We start from the raw sequence: 25985 nt of genomic DNA, 5'->3' as shown, positions 1-25985 counted from the left end.
TCCCGGCCAGGGTGACGAATTCATGGAGTAGATGGGATTGCTTATGCAGCCAGGTAGAGGAGGGAAGCCATGTGTAGAAGCCACATTTAGATTTCATTTTGCAGTCTGTCTGCTAAGATGTTTAAGTAGAGAAGTGGCATGATCCTATGGACATGGTAGAATAATCAGTGTGGCTGCAGTGTGGAGAATGGGTTTCCCACCATTCTGAATGTGGCTTCTTGGCTGGGTGTTCTCTTGGTTGCTGTAGACCTCTGAGTGTTTTCCAGAGCTCCTGTAAGGTTACTTTAGCCAGTTTTGGGTTGTTTTGTGATGTCTCTGTGGGGGAATAAGGGCCTGGAGCTTCCTGCTCTGCCATCTTTTTGAAGTCAGGTCTTGGCTGATGTATTTGATGGTGGCTGCTAGCTAGGGGTTAGGGAGTGTGAGCCTGAGATTATAACTTCTTTCTCTATGTAAAATGTTTTATGTTCTGGTTCAGTCTGTGCACCAGTAATTAGAATAAGAAAGTAGCTGTGCTGTGGTGGAAAAAGCACTGGCTTAGTATTTCATGTATGTTTAAAAGCTAACAAGCAACATATTTCCATAGGGGGAAAAAGACCTGGTGGAAATGTGCTAAAGTGTCAACAGTGGCCCTTTCAGTGGGCAGAAGAGACATTGTAGCATGTTGCTTTAAGAGTGAGTTTCTGGAGTTGGTGGATTTTGGTTTAAATCCTAATTCTACTACTTGTTAGCTGAGTGACCTTGGACTAATTACTGTATTAGCCAGATTTTGCTTCAGTAATGCTGAGTAGCAACCAATCCCAAGATCTCAGTGTTCAAAAGAACAAGTATTTATTTTTTGTGCTTGGATCTATGGGTTGGTTGTGGCAGTTCTGCTCTAGGACTGTAGTAGATTCAGGTCTGCTCTACTTGTTTATTATTCCAGGACCCAGAATGAAGGGGCAGTGGCTGCTGTGGGATGCTCCTCTCGTAATGGAAGGCTGGGGCACAAAGAGGAGAGCATGGAAACACTTTGTCCTTCTTAAAGCCTCTTCTTGCAATTGGTACACTGTCACTTTTGCCCACATTCCACTCATCAAAGCAAGTAATACGGACAGATTCAGAGACTGTGGGGTAGGGAAGTATAATCTCACAGTGAACCTTGGCTAGGATGGGAGGGAAGGAAGAATTTAAAATAAGTAGTACAGTTTACCTTATGGTCTAATATGGCTGCTTAAGCTCCAGCTATTGTGTCTGAGTTCCATGTGCAAAGGAGGAGAAAGGGTGAATAGGTAGAAGGGCACCCTCACCTTCTTGTCCTTTTTTTTAAGGAGCCTTTCTAGAAGTCATACCTAACAACTTCTGCTTATATCTCATTGGTTAGAGTTTAGTCACATGGCCACACTTGTCTGAAAAAGGAGGCTGGGATTATTTTATTTTTTTATTTTTTGGCCGTGCCATGTGGCTTATGGGATCCTAGTTCCCCAACCAGGGATTGAACCCATGCCATTGGCAGTGAAAGCCCAGAATCCTAACCCCTGGACCACCTGGGAATTCCCCCCTGTTCCTTTTTAAAATAGGATCCATTTTCCCCCTGGGCTTTGTTTTTAATTACTTACTGTAAGTAAGTAATTACTGTAATTTGTCAGTAAGTGTAAAACAAGTATTTCTGCATTGGTTGGAATCTCCTCACGATAGTGGTTGAGGGGACAGAAAAAATAAGATGGCATTCTAACCCTCAAAGGGCTTATATTCATTGACAAAAGAAAACAAATACTAGAGATCAATTAAGTTCTGTAGATGTGTAAGGAAGGAAGTTGTTAAAATGAATGGGAGTAGCCAGAAATTTTGTTGGAGATGAGATGGAACATCAGTTAGGCTTTAAAAGGGGGGTGAGATTTGGATAGATGGACCAGAGAGGGGGGTGGTAGTGCAGAAGAGCTTGAGCAAAGACAGAGAGGCATAAATTAATCTTTTTTACACGTTGGAGTTGGCCCAGCACAGAGGCCACACAGGTGGCAAAGTGGCCCAGTGTGGAGGCCACATGGGGTTGGCATGTAATGCTGTTCTCCTTAACCCTTATTATGGTAAAAAAAATCATTGCTTTCCTATAATACTCTCCCTGTTTTTCTTTGCTTCTGTTTTAGGAAAACTACGAGCAGATGAAAGCACTAGTAAATCAGCTCCGTGAACGAGCACAGAACATCAGACTGGGTAAGCACTCATTTATTCTTCAGTTTGTGCTTTTAATTAAGATGTGCCTTATAATTATTCATTTTAGGAAAAACTAGTAGCATCAGGCTTTTGACTCTTCAAGACTGTGCATTTGCTGTTGGTGGGAATGTAAATTGAGGCAGCCACTACGGAACACAGTATGGAGGTCCTTAAAAAACTGAAAAGAGAGCTACCATATGATCCAGCAATTCCACTCCTAGGCGTATATCTGGAAAAGATGAAAACTCTAATTCAGAAAGATACAGTGTACCCCAGTGTTCATAGCAGCACTATTAACAAGAGCCAAGACATGGAAACAACCCAGATTTGGTTTAAGATATGGTATATATATCCACATAAATATATGGGTGTATACTCAGCCATAAAAAAGAAGGGAATATTGCCATTTGTAGCAACATGGATGGACCTAGAGAATATCATACTAAGTGAAGTAAGTCAGGAAGAGAAAGACAAATATTATATGATATCACTTATATGTGGAATCTAAAAAATAATGCAAATGAATCTATATACAAAACAGAAACACACACACATAGGAAACAAACTTGTGGTTACCAAAGGGGAAAGGGAAGGGGGGAGAGATAAATTAGGAGTATGGGATTAACAGATACAAATTACTATACGTAAAATAGATAAGCAACAAGAATTTACTGCATAACACAGGGAACAATATTCACTATCTTGTGATAACTGATAATGGAAAATAATCTGAAAAAAAGATATAAAACTGAATCACTTTGCTGTACACCTGAAACTAACACAATAATATAAATCAACTATACTTTAATTTAAAAAAAATACGCATTTGTTGGCATGCAGACATCTTATTTTTTCCTATTACTTGGCCAGATTTTCTGCTCTTATAGCACTGCCATTATTTGGGAGAAAGTAGATTTCCCCCAAATCTACTGGATTAAACAAGTTTGGGATTGAACCTGGGCCACGGCAGTAAAAGCACCAAATCCTAACCACTAGACCACCAGAGAACTCCCTCATCCATTTTTAAAACTATTTCTTCTTAAGGTTTTTATTTCAGCCACAGCATCACACTGAAATTTTTGTTTCACTTGAAGCAACTAAACCATTTTCTGTTCATTAGTCATATTCATACTACATACTACATTTTGCGTAATTGTGAATTTTCTGCTGTGTCATGTAATTTGGAAATAATTTCTATCTGGGTTTATTGCTAATTAAATAAATGAGATATCCTAAAAACTTTGTAAATTGTCATTTTTTATTTTTAAATTGTGGACATAATAGACATTTTTTTGCTTGGAAGAAATTGCATCATAGGGAGGAATATAAAATATTAATGTATAAACAAGTACCACATCACATTCCATTGTGCCCTTATTGGTATATATGACAATTTAGAAGGCTATGTGACTTGAAACTATTGGCCATGTCCAAAGTAAGAGTCTTAATATATTACAAGTACCTAACTGAGAAGGAACTATATGAATTTTACAGCCTTCATTTAAAAAGAATTCTCCCCAATGTCCTCATAAAGAATCTATTTTATCTGTAAACCTGTGGTTTAAGGGTATTGTTTCATTCCTGGGTATAATCTTATCACACTCAGAGGACAGACTTTCAGTAGAAGTCATTAGTGAAATAATTTAGCAAAACCTTGATAGATTTCTCTTTAGTTTAAATAAAAATGTTTTTTATATTTTTCTCCTCTGAGGATTTTAAGGATGGAGGCAAGGTAATTAATTAATGGCAGATGAACAGAAAGACCATCCAAAGTTGTATATTCACTTGTGTAGGTGTTAGGGAAGAAATAAGCTCAGTATTTTGGTCCTTTGTAGAATTTTGAGAGTGGAAGTCTGGACTGGTTACTCTAATAATTAAGCAACTTTGGTCCAGTTATTTAATCCCTCTAGTAAATTTTCAGTACCTCATTCCTAACTTGAGACTTAGGAGTGGGTCTGTGAATTATAGGCATTATTCATTCCAAGCACACATTGCTGTCTTCTTTTGACTTAATAGATTAATCAAAATTAATTGAAAAGACCAGAAATTACATCCATTTGGAATATCTTGATCTCTGTCTTTTGTACTATAGTAGTTTAGGGTCAAAATCAATTAAATCCTGTAAAAGTTACCATGACATGAACAAATAGATATGCAACTCAGTGTGGGACCAGTTGAAGCAAAGACCTCATTCAGATGGCAGTAATTGCTCCCATTCTATCTATGATCTATGACAGTGCAGGGGAGAATTAAAAAAAAAAAAAAAAGTGAAGAGCGTAAACTTCATGTAGCTCCTTCTAAGTTAGGTATTTGTAATATATGAAGAATATTGTTTTGATGGTGGCTGTATTCAGTTCCTTTGGATTTAAGTCACAAAAATCCAAATCAAACTTGTTTAATCCAGAAACCAACAACCAAACCATGGAAAGAAAGTGCTGAATGAAGCGGGGGGCTCCAGCCCCAACAGGACTCACTGTCTCTGCCCATCTTCTCTCATTTCAGGATGTGTATATATGTGTGGACTGCATTCTCTCTGGCTTCTCTGTGAGTTGGGGAACTATGTCGCTGGTAGGTCAGGGATTGCATTCTTACAGTTTACAATCTGAAGGAAAGATCTAGTTATCCTTTCATCTCCGATTTGGAAAACTTTGATGGGTTCACTTGGGTCCCATGTTCATTCTTTGGCCCAGCCACTGTATCCAGGGGGATATAGTACTTAATGGTGCCAGCCCGGACCCATGTCCACCAGGGCTAAAGTGTACTGTGGCTGGCAGCTCCTGGAACTTCATGGTGGTGGCAGTACTGTTTTCAGGAAAAGGGGAAAGGAAAGCACGCAGTCAAAAAGCAAAGATGTCAATTACACTGTCCCCAGACGACCCTAATTTCTCTCTAGGGAGAGAGGGGTGTAAATAGGAGGGTGACTTGTGAAAACAGGGGTAGTGGATATTTGCCATCCTTTTTGACCAGGTAGCTCTCGAACCCCTGTGCTAAGTGTGAGGAAATGGTGTTAAAAAATGACATGAGTTTTTGTCTACTGGGTATGATTCGAGAGGCAAAATATCCTGCTGGTAGGCTTTTCAGAATGATGACTAGAATGATGACTAGAAGCCATCTTGGAATAAGGTCTTGTCTCCTGAAAAAGAACCAAAACCCTTGTTGAGATGAAAGTATGTTTTGTTAGGGAGCAGAATTGATGAATTGATCATTCCCTTTGGGTATTAAGACTAGAGGGTTTGAATAAGAGGTGGTAGAGTCCTCCAGCACTGAGCATCTGCTGGGGATGGCAGGTTCTGATCATCTGACGCTCTGGTCTCTAAAGGGGAAGACGACTGAGCAGGGCTCCTTGGGAGGGAAGCCAGGAAAGGACAAAGCCTTCTTCATAGTGTTGCCTGGGACTAGTACTGTTATGCCAGGAAAATGGATATTACACAGATATGTATAATTTAAAAGTAATATATGCTTATGTTATATAATATATATATTATACTTATAGAAATTTTGGAAAATAGAGAAAAGTATAAAGAAGAAAAGAACAAAATATCACCTATCAGTAATACCTCTAAACACATTAAAAAAATTATATTATTCAAGTATTGTTGATTTACAATGTTGTGTTAATTTCTGCTGTATAGCAGTGATTCAGTTATGCATATATATATGTATATATATACACACATTCTTTTTCATATTCTTTTCCATTATGGTTTATCACAGGATATTAAATATAGTTTCCTGTGCTATACAATAGGACCTTATTGTTTATCCATCCTATATGTAATAGTTTGTATCTGCTAATCCCAAACTCCCAACCCATTCCTCTCCAACCCCCTCCTCCCTCGGCAACCACAAGTCTGTTCTCCGTGTCTGTGAATCTGTTTCTGTTCGTAGATAAGTTCGTTTTTATCGTATTTTAGATTAATATGTGGTATTTGTCTTTCTGATTTACTTCACTTAGTGTGATAATCTCTAGGTCATCCATGTTGCTGCAAATGGCATTATTTCATTCTTTTTTATGGCTGAGTAGTATTGCATTGTGTGTGTATATATATATTTTGTCCAGATATATGCCCAGGAGTGGGATTGCTGGATCATATGGCAACTCTATTTTTAGTTTTTTGAGGAACCTCCATACTGTTTTCCACAGTGGCTGCACCAGTTTACATTCCCACCAACAGTGTAGGAGGGCTCCCTTTTCTCCACACCCTCTCTGGCATTTGTTGTCTGTAGACTTTTTAATGATGGCCATTCTGACTGACGTGAGGTGGCACCTCATTGTAGTTTTGATTTGCATTTCTCTAATATATAATTAACGATGTTGAGCGTCTTTTCATGTGCCTGTTGGCCACCTGTGTAGACATCCTGACTTTTATTTATTTATTTATTTTAAAACTAAATTTATTTATTTTATTTATTTATTTTTGTTTGCATTGGATCTTCTTTGCTGCATGTGGACTTTCTCTAGTTGCGGCGAGCAGGGGCTACTCTTTGTTGCGGTGTGTGGGCTTCTCATTGTGGTGGCTTCTCTTGTTGCGGAGCGCGGGCTCTAGGCACATGGGCTTAGTAGTTGTGGCACATGGGCTTAGTTGCTCCGCGGCATGTGGGATCTTCCCGGACCAGGGCTCGAACCCACGTCCCCTGCACTGGCAGGCAGATTCTTAACCACTGTGCCACCAGGGAAGCCCCATCCTGACTTTAAAATTCGTAAGATTTCCTAAGTAATTTTCAGATAAGAAGGAGTGACAGTGTTTCAGGTTGCTTTGAAAGTTAATCCTTGAAGTTTTCATTTGATAGAACTTGTGATAAATAAAAAGGTTGACAATAATGAGTGGACTCTTGTCCTCCTTTTTGTCTTTTCCTTTCTTTCTGCCTCACTGCTACCTTTGTTTCAGATTTCTCAGGGCACCGTCTTTGCTATCCCCTTTGGTTCTTGTTGGAGCATGTAGGATTGCTAGGAGTGGCTTAGTCATTTCTGTAGGTGGAACAAGGATTATCCCAGCTGTGTTATTCGTGGTAGCCAGAACTAAGTACTTTGATTAACACAAGTTAACTGAAGGGCTCTAAGTGTTTTGATAGATTCAGAAGTGCTTAGTTTTTCTAAAACTGGGTAATAACTTTATTGATATAGAAAAACACAAGTAGTTTTTGGTGGTTGAAAAGGGGTCTTTTAATGACCTTAAGATAAGGCTTGTGTAGTTTTTTTAAAAATTTATTTTACTGAAGTATAGTTGATTTACATGTCATGTTAATTTCTGCTGTACAGCAAAGTGATTCAGTTATACATATATATATACATTTTTCATATTCTCTTCAATTACAATTTATTACAGGATATTAAATATAGTTCCCTGTGCTATACAGTAGGACCTTGTTGTTTAAGGCTTGTGTAGTTTTTGAAAACATTTGAAAATTCAAGTTAAACTGCATGCAGGTAGTTCCAGCAATGCATATAGCACCGTTGAAGTGACCACAGTTAGACATTTGAGCTATGCACCCAGAGGCAGACAGCTATGTCGCGACTGCCCCCTGGTGACAGAGATGAAAAGATGCTATAAACTGTAAAATGCTTCCTGATTTTAGGGATGTTAAAATGTGAACAAAATGTGTGTTTTAGAATCAGTGCAATGTGGTAAATGAGATAGAAGGAAAACATCAGGCTTTTCTGGCTCTGAGTCTGTGAGAGTGGAGATAGTTAAAGCAAAATCTTTTAAGAGTAATCCTTGGAAAACTAAGGTGCTGTGACATTCTGTCTTTTTGTGGTGGTCCACATATCCTAGGCCAGTTTAAATGCCAGAGGAGCTGAATTCTGTGACCTGAGAATCTGTATCAAGGATAGCACTCTTTCTGGTTTTTCCTAATAAAAACAGAATTCACTAGGTGCTCGGAATAGCAAAGTGAAGCTCTAGGCAGAATTAAGAATAGTGTTGCTCTAAGTACTAACAAAACAAAACAAAACACAGATATGTTTTCTTATCTCTTTTTCATCCCACCCTCCCCTGCCATGCTTTTTCCTGCTATCCCCTTAGTGGACGCTTATGTCGCCAAACTCTCCAAAGACCCTCACCCAAGCCTGGTCTTCTTTGCAGTGTCTTAGGTTTATTTTTCTTTAATACTTAACTTTTAAACAGCTTTATTAAGGTATAATTGATATACCGTAAGCTGCATTATTTAAAGCTTACAGTTTGATGAGTTTTGATATATGTATACATCCGTGAAACCGTCACCACAATCAAGACGATGAATGTGTCACTCTCAGAAGTTTCCTCTGCCCTTTGTCACTCTCTCGTCCTCCTTCTCTCCTATAACTATACACACCTCAGTAGGACACTCTGGAGAAAAGAGGAAAGCTGTTTGATTTAATTCATACTATCTTGTAAGGCTTTCCCTCCCAGAATAATTTTCATTTTAAAAGATTAGATGCATGTTACGATTTTCTTGGTTACCTTAAGGCAGATTTAGTCTTAAAAATATACCCTCTACCTTTTCAGAAAAAAAAAAAATCCCCTTAGACATAGGAAAGTCCTGATTTGAAAATAATGTTGTGCTACTTGGAGGCTTGTTTGAAATCTGTATGAACTTATTTTCTCACCTAAAAAACAAATAGCTTTCTTCAACAGCTGAACATTTCAGTAGACAAGGAGTATATTAAGATGGAATTCTTGGGCAACAGTGAAGGTAAATATATTAAGGTACAATTTTATCATCTGTTCTGATTATTTACCGTGGTTTGCTGAGAGTGGGTTGTGGATATTCCCCAGGTACCGAACCCAGCCGTTCTCAGGCTGGGTGAGGTTTGGTGTACCCCTCACCTCAAGCAGCCTCACTGGGTTGGTTACCCCAGCGGACTCTTCAATTATTGTAATTTCCTTTAGTCTGGAGCAATGTCAGGAAACACGGAAGATCATCTCTGATTCAGGATACTAACAAAGGGGGACTTTTAAATTGCTATATAAGGTGTTCAACTCTCTCCTATTTGTGGGCCTAAAAATAGCACCTTTAGCTAAGTTTTTTTGTGCTTATTATGGAAATCATTTCTAAAATAATGCTTTTTACCTGGTACAAATGAAGTTAGGAACTTTTCAAATTTCACATAGCATATAGGACAGTGCTAGTATTTATAGTAGGTGTAATAAGTGTGGTGGAGATGAGACAGTATTTGCAATGTATGAGATGCAGAGAAAAGTACTGCATTATTTCCTTAAGTAATTACTACTGAATTTAGAAAATGTATAATATACTGTGGGCTCAGGGATAGATTGATTTTTAAAAATGCCAGTTTCAATGATCTGAAAAATTAGCTGTTTTTCACAGGATATGTTAAATTTTTTAAAAAGTACCATATTTTGGATTAAGTGTTATATGTTTTTCTGATATTAAGTTAAATGGAGACCTTATAATGAATTCATCTAATCGAATCATATTTTTTATCACAGGAGGTGGTGAGAAAGCCCGAGCACGTCACATATCAAGAGGAAAACTGTTACCAAGAGAAAGAGTTGACAATCTTATAGACCCAGGGTTGGTACATACCCAAGTGCTGGCTCAGGGTGTTCTCTATTCCATGGTGCTTTCTTAGACAGTTTTTTTTGTTTTTGTTTTGTTTTGTTTTTTTGCCGTGCCATGTGGCTCGTAGGATCTTAGTTCCCCGACCAGGGATTGAACCCAGGCCCTCGGCAGTTACAGTGCAGAGTCCTAACCACTGGACCGCCAGGGAATTCCCATCTTAGATAGTTTTATAAATAAATGATTTTAAATTCTGGTTCTTATCATAAGATTCAACAACAGATGTTTATTGCGAGGCTACTGTGTGTCAGGTGCTGTTCTAGGTGCTAGTGACACATCACTGAACAAAATAGACAAAGTTCCTTGCCCTACTGGAATTTACATTGTAGCAGGAGGAGATAGAAAATAAACGATAAGTGTCATAAATTATATAGTATGTTAGAAGGTGATAAATGTCATGGGAAAAAGAAAAGACCAGCGTACGGGAGAGAAAGATGAAGGTCAAGTTGTAGTTTCAAATGAGGTGGTTAGAATAGGCCTCATTGAGGTGGTGACATTTGAGCAAAGATTGGAAGGAGTGAAGAGAGATGGGCTCTGAATATCTGGGGAGAGAGAGCGTTGCAGGCGGAGGGGAGTGTTCAGTGCGAAGGTTCTGCAGTGGGGACAGGTCACAGATGGTGATATGGAAGGGACTGGAAGGTGGTGGGGTGGTGGGAATACACGGGGGAGTAGCAGGAGATGCGTGATTTTGGTAAGGGTTTTGTAGGCCAGTGTAAGAGTTTGGGCTTTTACTCTGACAGAAATGGGGAGATTTTGTAGGACTTATCTGACTTAGGTTTTAAAAAGTTATTCTGGCTGTTGTCTTGTGAGTAGACTGTGGGCCTTGAGGGTGGAAGCACCAAGACCAGTTAGAGAGACGGACTTCCCTGGTGGTGCAGTGGCTAAGACTCTGGGCTGCCAGTGCAGGGGCCCGGTCAGGGAACTTAGATCCCACATGCTGCAACTAAGACCCAGCGCAGCAAAATAAATAAATAAATAAACAAACAAATAAATAAATCATAAAAAAAAAAAAAAGACCAGTTAGAGAGAGAAATGAAGGCTCAAAAGTATTGTTTCGGGGGACATGCACACAGACGCCCAACCTGGAGACAAACACCGCTAACACCTAGTGTGTATCCTTCTACACTGTTTTTATGCAAATGTGAATCACTTTTTTTTTTTTAAAGAAAAATGGAATCATACTAAATGTGGTGTTTTATAACTCCCTGCCCACCCCTGTCCCCCATCCCCCCAGTGTATCCTGAACATTTAAGTGACAATAATACAGTGGTTAAGAGCCTGGTCCCTTATTACGGAGCTTATTAAAACCCAGCTCTGCCACTTACTAGTAGTTGTGTGACCTTAGACAACTGACCTAATCTCTGTGTTTCAGTTTCCTCATCAGTCAGTGGGGATCATAATAGGGTCCATATCAGGAGGTAGTTCTGAGGAATGAATGAGTTAGTGTTTCTGAAGCTCCTAGGAGAGAGGCTGGCATGTGGTAGGTGCTACGTAAGTGTTAGGTGCTATTTTCTTTCTATATTAATAAACACATCTGTACAACATCTTTAAAAATAAGAACCTAGTGTTCCTTTGTATGGCTATACTGTATAAATCCCCAGGGTGGTCACACTAGATTTTTTTTTTCTTTTAAATTTATTTTATTTCTTTATTTTTGGCTGCATTGGGTCTTCATTGCTGCACGTGGGTTTTCTCTAGTTGCGGCGAGCGGGGGCTACTCTTTGTTGTGGTGCGTGGGCTTCTCACTGCGGTGGCTTCTCTTGTTGTGGAGCACAGGCTCTAGACACGCGGGCTTCAGTAGTTGTGGCGCACTGGCTTCCGTAATTGTGGCTTGTGAGCTCTAGAGCGCAGGCTCAGTAGTTGTGGCACACAGGTTTAGTGGCTCCGCGGCATGTGGGATCTTCCTGGACCAGGGCTTGAACCCGTGTCCCCTGCATTGGCAGTCGGATTCTTAGCCACTGCGCCACCAGGGAAGTCCCCTAGATTTTGTTTTTGACATTCTTTTTGTAGATTTTATGTCCAACACGCATATTTGAAACATTGCCCCATTAAAGAAGAAAATTTCCTTTTCCACGTGTTAACTGTTTAAATATGATTTTTTGAAAAACGACATTAATTCAAGCAACATCTTTTCTTCCGTTCAGGTCTCCATTCCTGGAATTATCCCAGTTTGCCGGTTACCAGTTGTATGGTGATGAGGAGGTCCCTGCCGGTGGCATTATTACAGGCATTGGGAGAGTGTCAGGGTGAGTATTCTGCCCGCACTCAGCCATGTGGTTCAGGAAGCAGGCCGAAGAGGCAGGGTGTCCAGCACTCACTGCTCTGCATGTGAGCATGTGAGTTTTATGCTCGTGATATTATTTAGGACTGAGGCTTCCTACCCAGACATGTGTTAGATTCATCTATGGAGTGTGTGCATTTTAGCTGTTGAGATTCCATGGAGGCAAGGGCCAGGGCAAGACTGATTTTATCTTTCCACTAGAGCTGCTCTAGTGTTGGATAGTATGACTGAAAAAGAATTCACTCGTTTAAAAGGTCTAAAGTAGTACTTCATAGTAATTGAAATTGACCTTTCTTACATAATCATATGGTTGAATATGGTCAGCACTCTTTCTCTGGCAGATGATAGATGTGCAAACTAGTTAAAACCAAAAAAGAATTTATTGACTCTCTTAACTGATGAGTCTGGGCCTAGCTGGGTCGAGGAGCACAAACGGTGTTACCAGGTCACAGGCTGGGTTTTGGTTTTGTTCCTAGGCAGGCCGAGCTGGCCACAGGCATCCCCAGCTTCTGCGCTCTAAGCTTAGCAGCTGCAGTGGGCTGAGAGCTCCTGAGGGTGAAGGCCTGGGACCAGAGCCCATTGCTCAGCCCACGGCGTGGACGCTGAGTAGAAAGGCCTGGTCCTTGTGCTCACATCTGAAGATGGGCTTTGGAGTCAGTCCCGCTAGAACCTCAGGGATCAAAAATAGAGAAAGGGCAGTTTCTGAAAGAAAGTTTAGTTTTGTTGCCAAAATAATAGATGCTGGGTAGGCAAAACCAATAGATGTCTAATACAGTATTTTTGTGGACTAATTTTATTTCTCATTCTGTAACATGTCTGTGACCTTTTAAAAAGACAAGTAAAAGTGGTTATGTCTCTTGTCCAAGGTCGTATATATAGCAAGTGGCAGAGTCAGAATTTCAGCCTAGCTTTGTCTGACTTCATAGTCTGGGCTCTTTCCTGTACCAGAGCTTCTTAAGCTTTTCTAGTGCAGCATCCCCAGGACGGAGGAGTGACCATACTCTGGAGGTGTGGGGGGTATGGCCCAGCACCCGCCAAAGCCTAAATTCCTTTTGAAGTCTAGTTTGTTCAATGTTAAAGTCATTAGAAATGTACATCCCACTCTATAAAATGTTAATTATAATGTGGGAAAAGGCTTTATATATAACCTAGTGAATAAAATTGATGCTCAAAGGAGAGGAGCCACATACCCTAATAAAAGAAGTACAACACTACCTGAGGCTGTGTGCTCAGTTGCTGTTCTCTACTTCATTTTCAGCAAGGATTCAATAAGTTTCTTTTTAGAATTCTAGAGAATATAAAGTGAGGTAACAAAAACATCATAAATATAAAGATTAAATTTTGTAAAGACCACACTGTTCTTCTCTCCAGTTTCAAGTGAGCCTCTGATCTTTGGGTTTCCTGGCAATACAAAGCAGGCTCCCTTACTGGCCCTCTTCATTCACTTCCCTGCTTCCTGCGTGTTACTTGTGAGCCATGGTACCTGACAGGCTGGTTTTGGTGAGAAAGGGCACCACTAATGTCTCATTATAGTATATGCTTTCAGACTACTATTTTAAAGTTTGTACCTATTGTTCCTTTAAGCAAGATAAGTGTTGTACTTTAAACTTCTTTTAGTTTTATAGAAAAGCATATGGCAGTGACATGAAGAAAATATGAAAAATAAATACTTTTGATGGATCAGTTTTCCTTTTTGAAAATTACCTTCCTAAAAGGAAATTTTAAAGGTTTACCATGTGGGATTTTCTCACCCTGAGACTTGGATTCCTTGTTGTTGTATTATCTTGTATTATCTTGTTAGGACCCCTTCCTTCAAAGAACCATTACAAAATGTGGCTTAGGTTGTTAGTTTTCCTCTACTAGTATGGGGTGATGATTCTTTAAAAATCAAGTTAGAGTTTGTAAACTTATTAAAAGTGATTCATTTTATATAAATAAATATGTGAACAGTGATTAAAACTTTTATATCATAAGATTGTCTACTAATGGCTGTCCCTGGGGATATGTACTAGAAATTGCCAGGCTGTATTGGGAGTGTCTTGTAATGAGATGCAATTGGTCTTTACTTTGAAGAACTCTCTCACGTTCTCTTTCCGATGAAATTTCTGCCTTTCAGAGTAGAATGCATTATTGTTGCCAATGATGCCACTGTCAAAGGAGGTACCTACTACCCGGTGACTGTGAAGAAACACTTACGGGCACAAGAAATTGCAATGCAAAACAGGCTCCCCTGCATTTACTTGGGCAAGTCACGAGAATTGTAAAATAAACTGTTATTAGCTAGAAAAATAATAAGATTGTTTAGAAGACTATATATATATGACGTTATCAATGGATATTTTTAAAAAACTGTTGGCTTCTCTTATAATTACAAAAGAGATGCACATTCTTTGCTAAAAACTCTGGGAGAAAAAGTAAACAAGCACTACCCATAATAACATCACTGAGGAAGAATCCCTGACAGTATTTTGGGGTTTGCCATTTTTTTCTCTACATGAGTGGTGTTTTTTTCTTCTATATATTGGGTGGGCCAAAAAGTTCCTTTGGTTTTTGAGTAAAAATAAAAGACATTTTTCATTTTCACCAAGAACTTTATTGAACAATGTATTCACCATTTTGTTCCACTACCTTCTGCCATTTTTCAGGCAACTTCATAATTCCATCTTCCCAAAACTTTTAATTTTTTTAAGCAAAAAACTGTTCCAGGTGCTTTTTACAGTCTTCCAGGGAATTAAAATTTTTTCCATTAAAAGAATTTTATAAAAACCTAAATAAATGGAAATCCGAAGGTGCAGTGTCTGGTGAATATGGTGGATGAATCAGAACTTCCCAGCCAAGCTGTAACAGTTTTTGCCTGGTCATCAAAGAAGCATGGGGTCCTGCGTTATCCGGATGGAAGATTACACCTTTTCTGTTAACTAATTCTGGACGCTTTTCCTAGAGTGCTGCTTTCATTTGGTCTAATTGGGAGCAGTACTTGTTGGAATTAATCGTTTGGTTTTCCAGAAGGAGCTCATAATAGAGGACTCCCTTCCAATCCCACCATATACACAAAATCACCTTCTTTGGATGAAGACCAGCCTTTGGTGTGGTTGGTGGTGGTTCATTTCCCTTGCCCCACGATCGCTTCCATTCCACATTATTGTACGGTATCCACTTTTCATCGCCCATCACAATTTGTTTTAAAAATGGCATGTTTTCATTACGTTTACGTAGAGAATCGCATGTAGAAATACAGCCAAGAAGGTTTTTTTCACTTAACTTACGTGGAACCCAAACGTCAAAGCGATTCACATAACCAAGCTGGTGCAAATGATTTTCAACACTTAATTTGGATATTTTGAGTATGTCAGCTCTCTCCCGTGTGGTATAACACTGACTGTTCTCAATTAATGTCTCGATTTGATTGCTATCCACTTCAACTGGTCTACCTGACCATGGACCGTCGTCCAGCAAGAAATCTCCAGCACGAAACTTCGCAAACCACTTTTGACACATTTGATCTGTTGCAGTGCCCTCTCCATACACTGCACAAATCTTTTTTTGCATTTCAGTTGCGTTTTTACCTTTCTTGAAATAATAAAGCATAATATGCCGAAAATGTTGCCTTTTTTCTTCCATCTTCAGTATTAAAATGGCTACACAAAAATTCACCAATTTTGATAAGTTTTTTTTTAAATGCGCTGCTGATATGACAGCTGTCACAATACAATCTAACAAAATTGTTTCGAATGAAGTTAAAGTCAACTAAGCACTAGTTAGAACCATGTTGTGGAAAAAAACGAATGAACTTTTTGACCAACCCAATATTTTGTTTTTCTGTTCACCATAATGGGTTCAAACCATGAAAAAATAATAGCTAATATATATGGGTCTCTTGAGTGCCAGGTACTAGGTTAAATGCTTGATTATGTACATAGTTTGAGCAGATGTAATTTAAAGAAATTTAATATTCAGTGAAAGTAAATTTATATTTGGAATGAAAGTACATTTAAATCTAAGGATATTTTTAAAAAGACATAAAAGCAAGGCAGTTTAAAATTGGTACTTCCTGCATATTGGCTTAAATTGGTTTGTAAAAACACCAGTATATACTGTTCATTTTTATGGCTATTTGAACAGGTACTGATGAGATTTTTTTCTCCTATGAAAGTGAATTTACCTCGTTGATTCAGAGTGTGAACTGCATTGCACGTATAGAAACCAGCAAATGAGGCCCCACTGCTTGCAGGTGCTGTGCCCAACACTGTAGGGGATGCAGTGAAGAGTATTGTGTTGTCCCTGTCTTTAATGTATTAAGTATCAGTAGAAGACTTAGTGGTTGCAGGCAAGAGTGATAGGTATAAGACTAGCTAACTTTTTGTAACGTTCACTCTGTGCACTCACAGTATGTGCTGAGCTGAGTGCTTCACATACACTATTTCCTGTCATCCCAGTAACAACCCTACGGGATAGCCACTGTTACCTTCATTTCACTGGTGGGGAGACCGAGACAGTAGACTAGTTCGGAAACACACCTGTGATCACACAGCTGTGAAGTAATGAAGCTCTGTTTTGAACTCAGCTGACATTCTTATCCACCACTGTAATCTGCAGTAAAAAGAGTACCAGAGGCAATGTGCAATAAAATTATCACATGAATTCTGTAGATGATTTTCAGATTGTTTTAAAAGAGAGAAAGATCCAATTTTAGCTGAACTGGTTAAGGAGTTTTGGTGTTTCTGGGGCTAATCCTCAAGGGAGAGAATGTCCTAAACATTTCAAGTGGAATTCTGCACAGGGGTAGGAGAGCCTAATGTGTTTGAAGAAAACAGTACATTTTTGGAGGCTGTGTTGAAAGATTGGAGAAAGAGGCTGTAGAAGAGTTTAGAAAGATAGGGCAAGTTTTTTGCGAATGTAATTAAGAACTGATGTTTGGGCTTCCCTGCTGGCGCAGTGGTTGAGAGTCCGCCTGCCGATGCAGGGGACGCGGGTTCGTGCCCCGGTCTGGGAGGATCCCATATGCCGCGGAGCGGCTGGGTCATGGCCACTGGGCCTGCACGTCTGGAGCCTGTGCTCCGCAACGGGAGAGGCCACAGCAGTGAGAGGCCCACGTACTGCAAAAAAAAAAAGAACTGATGTTATCATTGAGATAAGTCTTCCTGTGTGTAGCATGTTTTGTTCATTGAGATGTACTTATTTCTCTTCAGTTGATTCGGGAGGAGCAAACTTACCTCGACAAGCAGAAGTATTTCCAGATCGAGATCACTTTGGCCGCATATTCTATAATCAGGCAGTTATGTCTTCTAAAAGTATTATACAGGTAATTTCTCATTAATGAGACGTATTGCTTTTTGCATCAAATGTCTTTGCTAACCAGGTAGTCTGAGATGACTTAAAACAGAATTTGTTTTGTTTTTTTTTTTTTGGCTGTGCCATGCAGCTTGCAGGATCTTAGTTCCCTGACCAGGGATTGAACCCAGGCCCTTGGCAGTGAAAACATGGAGTCCAAACCACTGGACCGCCAGGGAATTTCCAGAACAGAATTTAATACAGAATTTAGTCTTTTTCCACAGAAAGCATCATAAAGATATCTCCAGTCAGATTCATCTGCTAAATATGGGAATACTGTTATGCTATAATAAACGTTATTTACCAAAGGAAAAGAGTTTTTAAAAAGAAGGAACACTGAGTAAAGTTGCTTTTTTAGGACTATACTCTGGAGGAATTCTAGTATATGTATGAGGAGACATGTACAAGGAAGTTCCTTGTAGCATTGTTTGTTATAGCAAAAGATAAAGAACAAAGTAAATGCCCATTCATAGGAGAGTTATAATAGTTACTAGCTGTTAAAATGAATGAACTAGAATTGTGTGCGTCAACAGAAATAAGTCTCAAAAAATATGTTGGGTAAAAAAAAAAAGTGTAGAATAAATGTACAGCAAATTGCTATGTATGCAAGTGTTAAATATGTCAAATCTATTATGTATAAACAGGCACATGGGAATGATAGACTCAACTTTAGAACAGTGGTTACCTTTGAGGTGGGAGGGAGGAGGAGAATAAAGGCCAAGTAGGAGGTCTATAGAGGCTTCAACTGTATCTGAAATATTTTATTCCTTTAAAAAAATTCAGAAGTAAGTTTGACCAAATGTTAAGATTTATTAAGACTGGGTATTAGGTAAAGAATATTTATTTTACTATTCTAATCTTTTTTGTATGTTTGAAATACTTCATAATACTGCTGCAACTCCTTTGTTTTTGTTTTGTTATTGAATTTCTTAAGTTTGTAGTATTTTTATTAGTATTCTAATTAATTAGTCATCACTTGCAATTACTATCTCTCTTCTTTATAATCTACCAATACAATGTGTTGTTATTATTTATTATATATTTTACTGTTATGTGGCGACCTTGCGTATATCTATGCTTTGTTTATCTAAATAGAAACTTCAGCTTTGCTCACTTTTGCACAGATGGCCCTTGCATCCATTATCTGTTATGAGATTCTTATTGTGATCTTTTGTCTTATAGGGGAAATTAGCCCATTTAACCTGGTATTATAGTTTAGCTATACGAAACTTGTATTAGTTTCCTAGGGCTGCCGTAACAAATTACCACAAACAGAGTGGCTTAAAATAACAGAAATTTATTCTTTCAAGTTTCTGGAGGCTAGACGTCTGAAATCAAGGTGGTGGCAGGGCTGTGCTCCCTCAGAAGGCTCTAAGGAAGATTCCGTTCCTTGCCTCTTTGAGCTTCTGATGGCTCCAGGTGTTCCCTTGGCTTGCGGCTATGTGACTCCAGTCTCTGCCTTGGTCTTCCCATGGTCTTCTCCTCTGTGCCTTCTCTCCCTTACAAGGATACTTGTCACTCGATTTAGGGCACCCCTGGGTAATCTAGAGTGATCTTATCTGAAGATGCTTAACTTAATTACATCTGCAAAGACCCATTTTTTTTCGAATAAGGTCACATTCACAGGTTCCGGAGATTTAGGTGTGGACAAATTTGGGGCGCAGAGGGGCACCATTCAACTCACTGTAGACCTCTGCCACCTTGCATGCTTAGTCTGTGCTCTGTCTTTCTCTTCATGTAGCTTTTGTGGGACTATATAAAACGTCAGCCAACATCTAACAGATATTTATGGAGAAGCTACTCTAAGCCAGGCCCTGTACTAGATGAATAAAACCAGGTAGGGTCTCTGCTCCTGTGGAACCTGAAGCTTGAAGTGCTTTAAGAACTAGGTCTTTTTAAAATTAAAAGTGTCCTTATAATTTTGAATAAGCAATATCTGCTTATGATAAAAAAATCTAGAATATCTAAGGGGCATTTGACTGAATGCCTTCAGTTTGCCTATTTAATTTTTGTTTCCTAAAAATTTTAACATCAGTATTTCTTTAACTGAGCCACTTCTCAGCATTTATTTTTTCTATTTCACCCCAATAGGAAGTTTGTGGTTGAGGTTTGCCTTCTTATATTCTCATGAACTTCGTGGAATTAAAAAAAAAATCTAATTGTTATTGTATCCTAGTGTCCATGGTGCCTCTTCTCATCTTTTCCCCAATATATGAACTATAAACCTGATATCGCCACTGAAGCTATTGCTTCGTACTTTACTGAGAAAGTCATGTGTGAGCACTGTTCTATTAAAAACAATACTGCTTACTCTGTCTTTTTTTTTAATCCCAGGAAGAATTGTCTCTCTTCTCCAAGACTAGACTTGTCATTTATAATCTTAATACTGATCCCTTATTTGTGCTTCATCATTAATCCTCTTTCTCTCTTTTGCTTTAATATTTCACATCCACTTAATTTTTTTTCTCACAGCCAATAATCATGTTGACTTCCTCTTTTTTTTTTTTAAAGGAAAAAGTAGCAAAAAATGATGCACAAAGAAAAGGACCTTTTCTAGCTTCTGCTGTTTTTGAAGCTTCTCTCCCTCCCTGGATTACCAGACTTCTTAAGGATTGGCCCAGCATCTTCGTTCCTGACCACTCACTTTCCTAAAAACCTCGCTGCCCTCGGAGGGTCCCACTAACCTTAACCTCCTAGAGATTCTTACGCTGTACAACCTGTCGGTTTTGTTATTGTTCCCTTTCTTGAAATTCTCCTTAGGCTTCGTGCCACTGGTTTCCTTCTTCTCCCACTCTCTTTATTTAATTCTCCCAACCCCATTCAAGAACTTGTCCTTAGTAGTTTAATAAAATCTAATGACATACCTGTCACTTCCATGATCATTCTCTGGTCCTGGCCTCCCTCCACCTCCACCTACGCTTGGGGTTCTGTTGTTTGGTTAGATTTCCTGCTGGTACCAGAGGCTCAGAGTAGACATTCCGTATTTAGCTGCCCCTGCTGATTTGTTCCTTCACCCATGTTTCTGTGTGCTGTTGATGGTACTTCCTTCTTGCTCTTTTCTCTAGGATTGAAACTTTGATGTCATCATTGACTCTTCTCTGATTTTTCCCCTACTTAATCCTTTTAGGTCAGAAATATATATCTTCCTTATTTTTGTACCCCTGGGAGCTCCTTTGATGCTGGGTAGATAATCAATACATAGTAAACCTTTGATGAATCAAGTCATGTTGGTTTTTACCTTTGGATTGGTCCTCTCCACTCCATTCCTACTGCCATCACCATAGTTAGTTCAGGCATTTTCTGTCTATTGTACACATTACTATAAGGTTATTCTTTATCTAGTTCCCTTATTTCAGACCAAACTTCACAGCCTGATACTTAAGACCTCGTGTGATCTGGTTCCAACCTAACTTTCTAGCCTTACTGATCATGCATTGTAAACTGCCGTCAGTCTGAAGCGCTTGCTATTTTTCATGTGCATCGTGACCTTTAAGAGTTTCTGCTCAGGTCCATGCCGGATTCTCTTTCCCCCAGTCCTTCCATATGGGTTGATCTGAGTCTCCAACCCATTTTCCAAGGTGCATCTCAGATGCCACCTTTTCCAGGAAAGCTTCCCAGAATCCCTTACCGGAAGTGATCTTCCCCCCCCCCCAACTCCCATAATTCTTGAGCTATACCTTACTAATGGCATTTATCCCTTTTATCTAGACATATCCTGACTAATTTCCTTTACTAGACTCTATGCCACTTGAGATTAGAGACAATATTGGATTGTTTATATCCCAACGCATTTACTTACCTACTTAATAGTTTATTATTTGAGTGAAACTCCTTAATAACGATTAAAGTGATACCTAACATACTGAGTAGTTCTATTTCCTATATTTTAATGTATGTTTATTATTATTATTATTACCATCATCATCATTATTTTTGGCTGCGCCGCATGGCTTGCAGGATCTTAGTTCCCTGAGCAGAGATTCAACCCAGGCCATGGCAGTAAAAGTGCCGAGTCCTAACCACTGGACGGCCAGGGAATTTCCAACGTATTTTATTATTTATTTAAGACTTTGGTTTAGGTGGACTGCTAGCAATTTTTTTTATTTCCTACATAAAGCAATAACTGTTGTAACTGCAGTTATGTTACGTGTGCATTTTGATAGTGAGCACTAGCTTCCCTTATTTGTTCAATCGCTATTCCTCCCCAAGGTTGGTTTTTAGTTAATGTTATTAACCTTGCCCTTTGTAAGTCCATTTATCCACTGATTTCTAAGAAGTATGTCTCTTGACAACCATATCTCTGTTTTTTCCTATATTTTTGCAGCTGTAAAGATGTGGCCAGATTCCTACAGACCTCCCAGTTTCAACAATTTTGTTTTTGCACTTGAGAAAAAACAGTTAACTAGGTAGTTACCTTTGTATTCTCTTCTGTGTCATTTTTCCTTACTTTCTGGTAGGTTTTAGGACCCTGGTTTGTTTTGAAGTTTAAAGACTTGGCGTATTGGTGTCCAGTGGTCTTTCTCTGAGCCTCGTGTCCTGAGGATACCTTCTCTGGTCCTTCTCCAAATCCATGCCTGATGCCGTGATGATCTTGGGGCTGTGCTTCTTTTGTTTTCCTGATGTGGTTCCCATGTTGCTGGCTTTTTAAATGTGAGACTTATAGTTCTCTTCAGAAGTGGGATCTTGGTGTTTGTTTTCTTCAAGTCTTACGTTACCATTAATTTTTATAGTCTAGTGAGAGTCTAGTCTAGGCTGGTTTTGCTCTGATGCATTAATTCTCTTCCTCATTTTACTGTGATCCTTACCACACCAGCAGCAAATGTTTCATTTTTTATTAATGGTTTACTTCTTCTGAAATAGCTGTTATTCACCTAGCTGTGCTTAGTTGCAGCTCCTCAGGCCTTTCCTCCTATTTTCTTCTTTGCACTTCTGTCTGTTTGTTCTTCTTTTTGGAGATGTGCCTAAAATTATTCTCAAGTGTCCCTCCCTTCCTCTTTTCTTAACTTTTCCCTCTTCCCTCCTTGGCTTAGCTCATTATTTTTGAAATTTATTTTCTTTGCCTCAGACCTTGGTAATTGTTTTGAGGGTCCTAGTTAGGATAAACACTGTATATTATTATTTTTAAAATGCATTTCAACCTTCTCAGGAAGCCAGATAGTGTCAGGGGTAGAAGAAACCACTCTTTTTTATTTTGTTTTGAGGCTCTCTGATAAAAAGATTGAGGAAGAAACAGAATGTTCTGAGTGAGATGGACTTTTTGTTCTCTTTGTACACTTCATCCTATCCAGTGAGCACGGATAAGCATGCATGTTCTAGGATCAGCAGTGTGATCGTTGGTGTAGTTGATAATGTTCTTGAATTCTGGACAGCCATTGAATAGATATGTGTGTATTATGGCTTTTATTTTTTAATGGTGACTCTTCAGGTAGACGAAGAAGACAGTGATACAGGCAGTATTTGCTTTCTACAGTACTTTGAATGGAAAAAGAAGAAAGATGAGAGATTTAAAAAGCATATTATAATTTTAATGGCTTTTCCACCAAGCAACAGGAAATCTCCCTCCCCAAGTTCTATTACATTTATCACAGAGAGCCTTTGAACTAGATAGTCTTCGGCAATTTTTCAGTGGAAAGATGGAGGTCTAAAGTTCACACAGCTTCTCAGAATTGGGTATAAAACCTCTTGACTCCCTCTCAGACACCCCTTCCATAGGGCAGGCTGCTGACCTACAATATGTAATTTGTTTTTGGTGTGACGAGAACCAGTCTCTACTTGTGCAGGCAAGACCTGGAGGGTAATGAAATTTTGTCCAAAGTTTTTCCAGACTATTACCTCTGTTTTGTAGCCTCTTGTTTCCTTTCACTTCCAGCTTTTGCCAGTGATGACAAAGATTGTTACTGTCAGTTACACATCATTCTTAGCCTCCTTGCTGTTTTCTTGCTCTGAATTCAAGTTTTTGAGTTGCCATGGGCCTCCTGACCCTGCAAGAGGGATCTCTTGGCTTGTCCTTGTCACAGAGCAGGCCCACTTCTCTGGTGACAGGGTAGATGGTGGCCTCTCAGTGGAACTCGTGGGAGCTGTCTTTTGTTCTGATGCAGATGAGGGGCGCAGTCATGTCTCTCCTGACATAGTGCCTGGGATTTGCCCACACAGCCAAACCTGTACTCTGAGCATGGTCAGAACAGCCTGTGGTCACGCAGCTTCCTTATGTCCCTTTAATGTCCCTTTAGTAGGAGAAAGCAGCAGAATTATCTTTCTGGGGTTCTGAATCATTTGTCCAGTGTGGCGCAGTGTAAGGTCTTGATTGTACTACAGACAAATGCTTTGGGATGTGGAAAGTCATCGGTGTTGTTTGGGCCCTGGGGTCCCCATGCTCTGTGAGAAGCAGCAGTAGACACAGTGGCGGAGCTCTTGGTGCCCGTTCACTCTATTTTGTGAGTGAAGAGCTCAGAATTAAATGCGGAAGAGGAGATTGTGTGACAGTGGTGACTTAACTGTTTTCATTTATTTCTATTGAGCAATATATATATTTTATAAATTTATTTATTTTTGGCTGCATTGGGTCTTTGTTGCTGTGCACAGGCTTTCTCTAGTTGCAATGAGCGGGGGCTTCTCATTGCGGTGGCTTCTCCTGTTGCGGAGCACGGGCTCTAGGTGCGCGGGCTTCAGTAGTTGTGGCACTCAGGCTCAGTAGTTGTGGCTCACGGGCTCTGGAGCGCAGGCTCAGTAGTTGTGACGCACGGGCTTAGTTGCTCCGCGGCATGTGAGAGCTTCCTGGACCAGGGCTCAAACCCATGTCCCCTGCATTGGCAGGCGGATTCTTAACCACTGCGCCACCAGGGAAGTCCTTGCTTTAGCAGTAGTAAGTTTTGTGTCTGTTAGATACTTGGAACTAGAATAGCCTCTCTTTCTCATTGATGAAAAATTTGAGAATTTTGATTCCTGTATACTTAGTAACTCTAGCTCTTGTATTTTTTTTTAATTTTATAAGTTTTATTGAGGTGTAATTTATTGAGCTATAATTCACATACCATAAAATTTACTCATTTAATAGGTATAATTCAATGGTTTTTAGGGTACTTACAGGGTCGAATCAATTTTAGAACACTTTATCACCCCAGAAGGAAATGCCGTACCCACTGGCAGTTAATCTCATTTTTACCCAGTCCCTCCAGCCCCTGGTAACCTATGGATTTGCCTGTTCTGGACATTTCACATAAATGGAATTGCACTAAGTGGGCTTTTGGGCCTGGTTTCTTTCACTTAGCATAATGGCTTCAGGGTTTATCCACGTCTTTCTCTTGGTTTTTCATCATTCTCTGGGATGGTACAAAATGCTAATGCTGGTCTGTCTCCCATCTCTGGACTAGAGGAATAGTTCACAGATACATTAAAGAGCAACAACAACAAAGCACTTCAGAGACTATCCTAGGTCTTCAGATGGGCCTCAATTGCAGTCACTTAAGGGAGATGGTTTTTGATCCCTGTATTAGTTCTCTATTACTGCAGAACAAATTACCCCCAGACATAACAGTTTAAAACAACATTTATTATCTCACAGTTTCTGTGGGTTAGGGGTCTGGGCACAGCTTACCTGGATCCTGGAACTCTGCACTTAGCTGGATCTTGTGACTGACTGCAGTCCTCTCAAGGCTCCGCCCCCTACCTCATTCATGTGGCTGTTGGTAGGATTCAGTTCTTTGCAGAAACCCCTCAGTTCCTTATGAGCTGTTGTGGGTGCTTTCCTTTGTGGGCCTCTCCATACAGCATGTCACAGCATGTCAGCTAGCTGCATCAGAGTGAGCAAGCAGGTGGGCGAGAAAGAGGGCCAGCAAGACAGAAGACATGGTCCCTCACACCCTGAGCACAGCATTGATGTCCCATCACTTGCCATATTCCATTCATTAGCAGCATGTCACCAGATCCACCGCACGCTCAAGGGGACGTGATCATACAGGAAGTGAATACCAAGAGTCTAGTATGACAGGGGGCGGGGGGGGGTGGCGTTTTAGAAGCTGCCTACCACAGTCTCCTACTCTGTTACTGAGCAGAAGTCTTCTGTATATGTTTGTGATGCCTCACCTGGTGTCTGAGAAGTGGATTGTTGATTTCCTCGATTGCGGAGATTCTGTGGCGAAAAGGCATCTGAAGTGTTCTTAGGAATATGGTAAAATTTGTTTTGTGAGAGAGCATTTGTGATAGTTAAAAAGGGGCTTGGAGGTCTCAAGCCATAAGTTGTAAAAACAAGATAGGGGAGAATACAAAGTGAGTTGGGTATTCTCTTCCCCACCCGTGCCCTCACCCCCAGTCTAGGTTCAGAGATGGGGGAAGATCAGCCAGCAAGACAGAGAAGAATCAAAGGAGGTGGGACTGGGGTTTAAATGGGTCCCTGATGTGGAGCCCGGCAGCACTGCCCCTTGGAGTTGCGGGGTACAAAGGGGCTGCAGCATGATCGAAACCCTGACTGCCCATCTCAGACGGACATTGGAAGATCTGAGGGCTGGAGAGACTGTTGTTTGCCTTGTGTGCTAATAATTTGTCAGCTAGTCTCTTGAGAGACTTTTCTGCTAAATTGGTACATCTTTTCTCTCCACCCTGAGATGACAGGATGACATTTAGTTTC

The 25985-nt window shown here is 39.8% G+C and overlaps 1 protein-coding gene across 3 annotated transcripts in view; it reads left to right on the top strand.

The window, feature by feature from the left end:
• The window catches only part of MCCC2 (methylcrotonyl-CoA carboxylase subunit 2), a 62024-nt gene that overhangs the window by 1533 nt on the left and 34506 nt on the right, over nt 1–25985 (top strand). Inside the window, exons 2-7 of one of the 3 annotated variants that reach the window (XM_027100886.1) lie at nt 2124–2190; nt 8792–8862; nt 9621–9705; nt 11895–11996; nt 14148–14275; nt 17221–17333. In XM_027100886.1, coding sequence (XP_026956687.1) covers nt 8838–8862; nt 9621–9705; nt 11895–11996; nt 14148–14275; nt 17221–17333 — 453 coding nt within the window. In that variant the 5' untranslated portion in view covers nt 2124–2190; nt 8792–8837. Of the gene's footprint in view, nt 1–2123; nt 2191–8791; nt 8863–9620; nt 9706–11894; nt 11997–14147; nt 14276–17220; nt 17334–25985 lie in introns of those variants that run through there. The other 2 variants (XM_027100887.1, XM_027100885.1) reach the window with 2 other exon arrangements.

The sequence above is a fragment of the Aethalodelphis obliquidens genome, unplaced genomic scaffold, assembly GCF_003676395.1.
Source record: "Aethalodelphis obliquidens isolate GAN/ISIS:26980383/991018 unplaced genomic scaffold, ASM367639v1 scaffold4, whole genome shotgun sequence".
Classification (NCBI taxonomy): Eukaryota; Metazoa; Chordata; class Mammalia; order Artiodactyla; family Delphinidae; genus Aethalodelphis; species Aethalodelphis obliquidens.
Note: the sequence above shows the minus strand (reverse complement) of the source record. Positions and strands in the feature narration are given on the sequence as shown.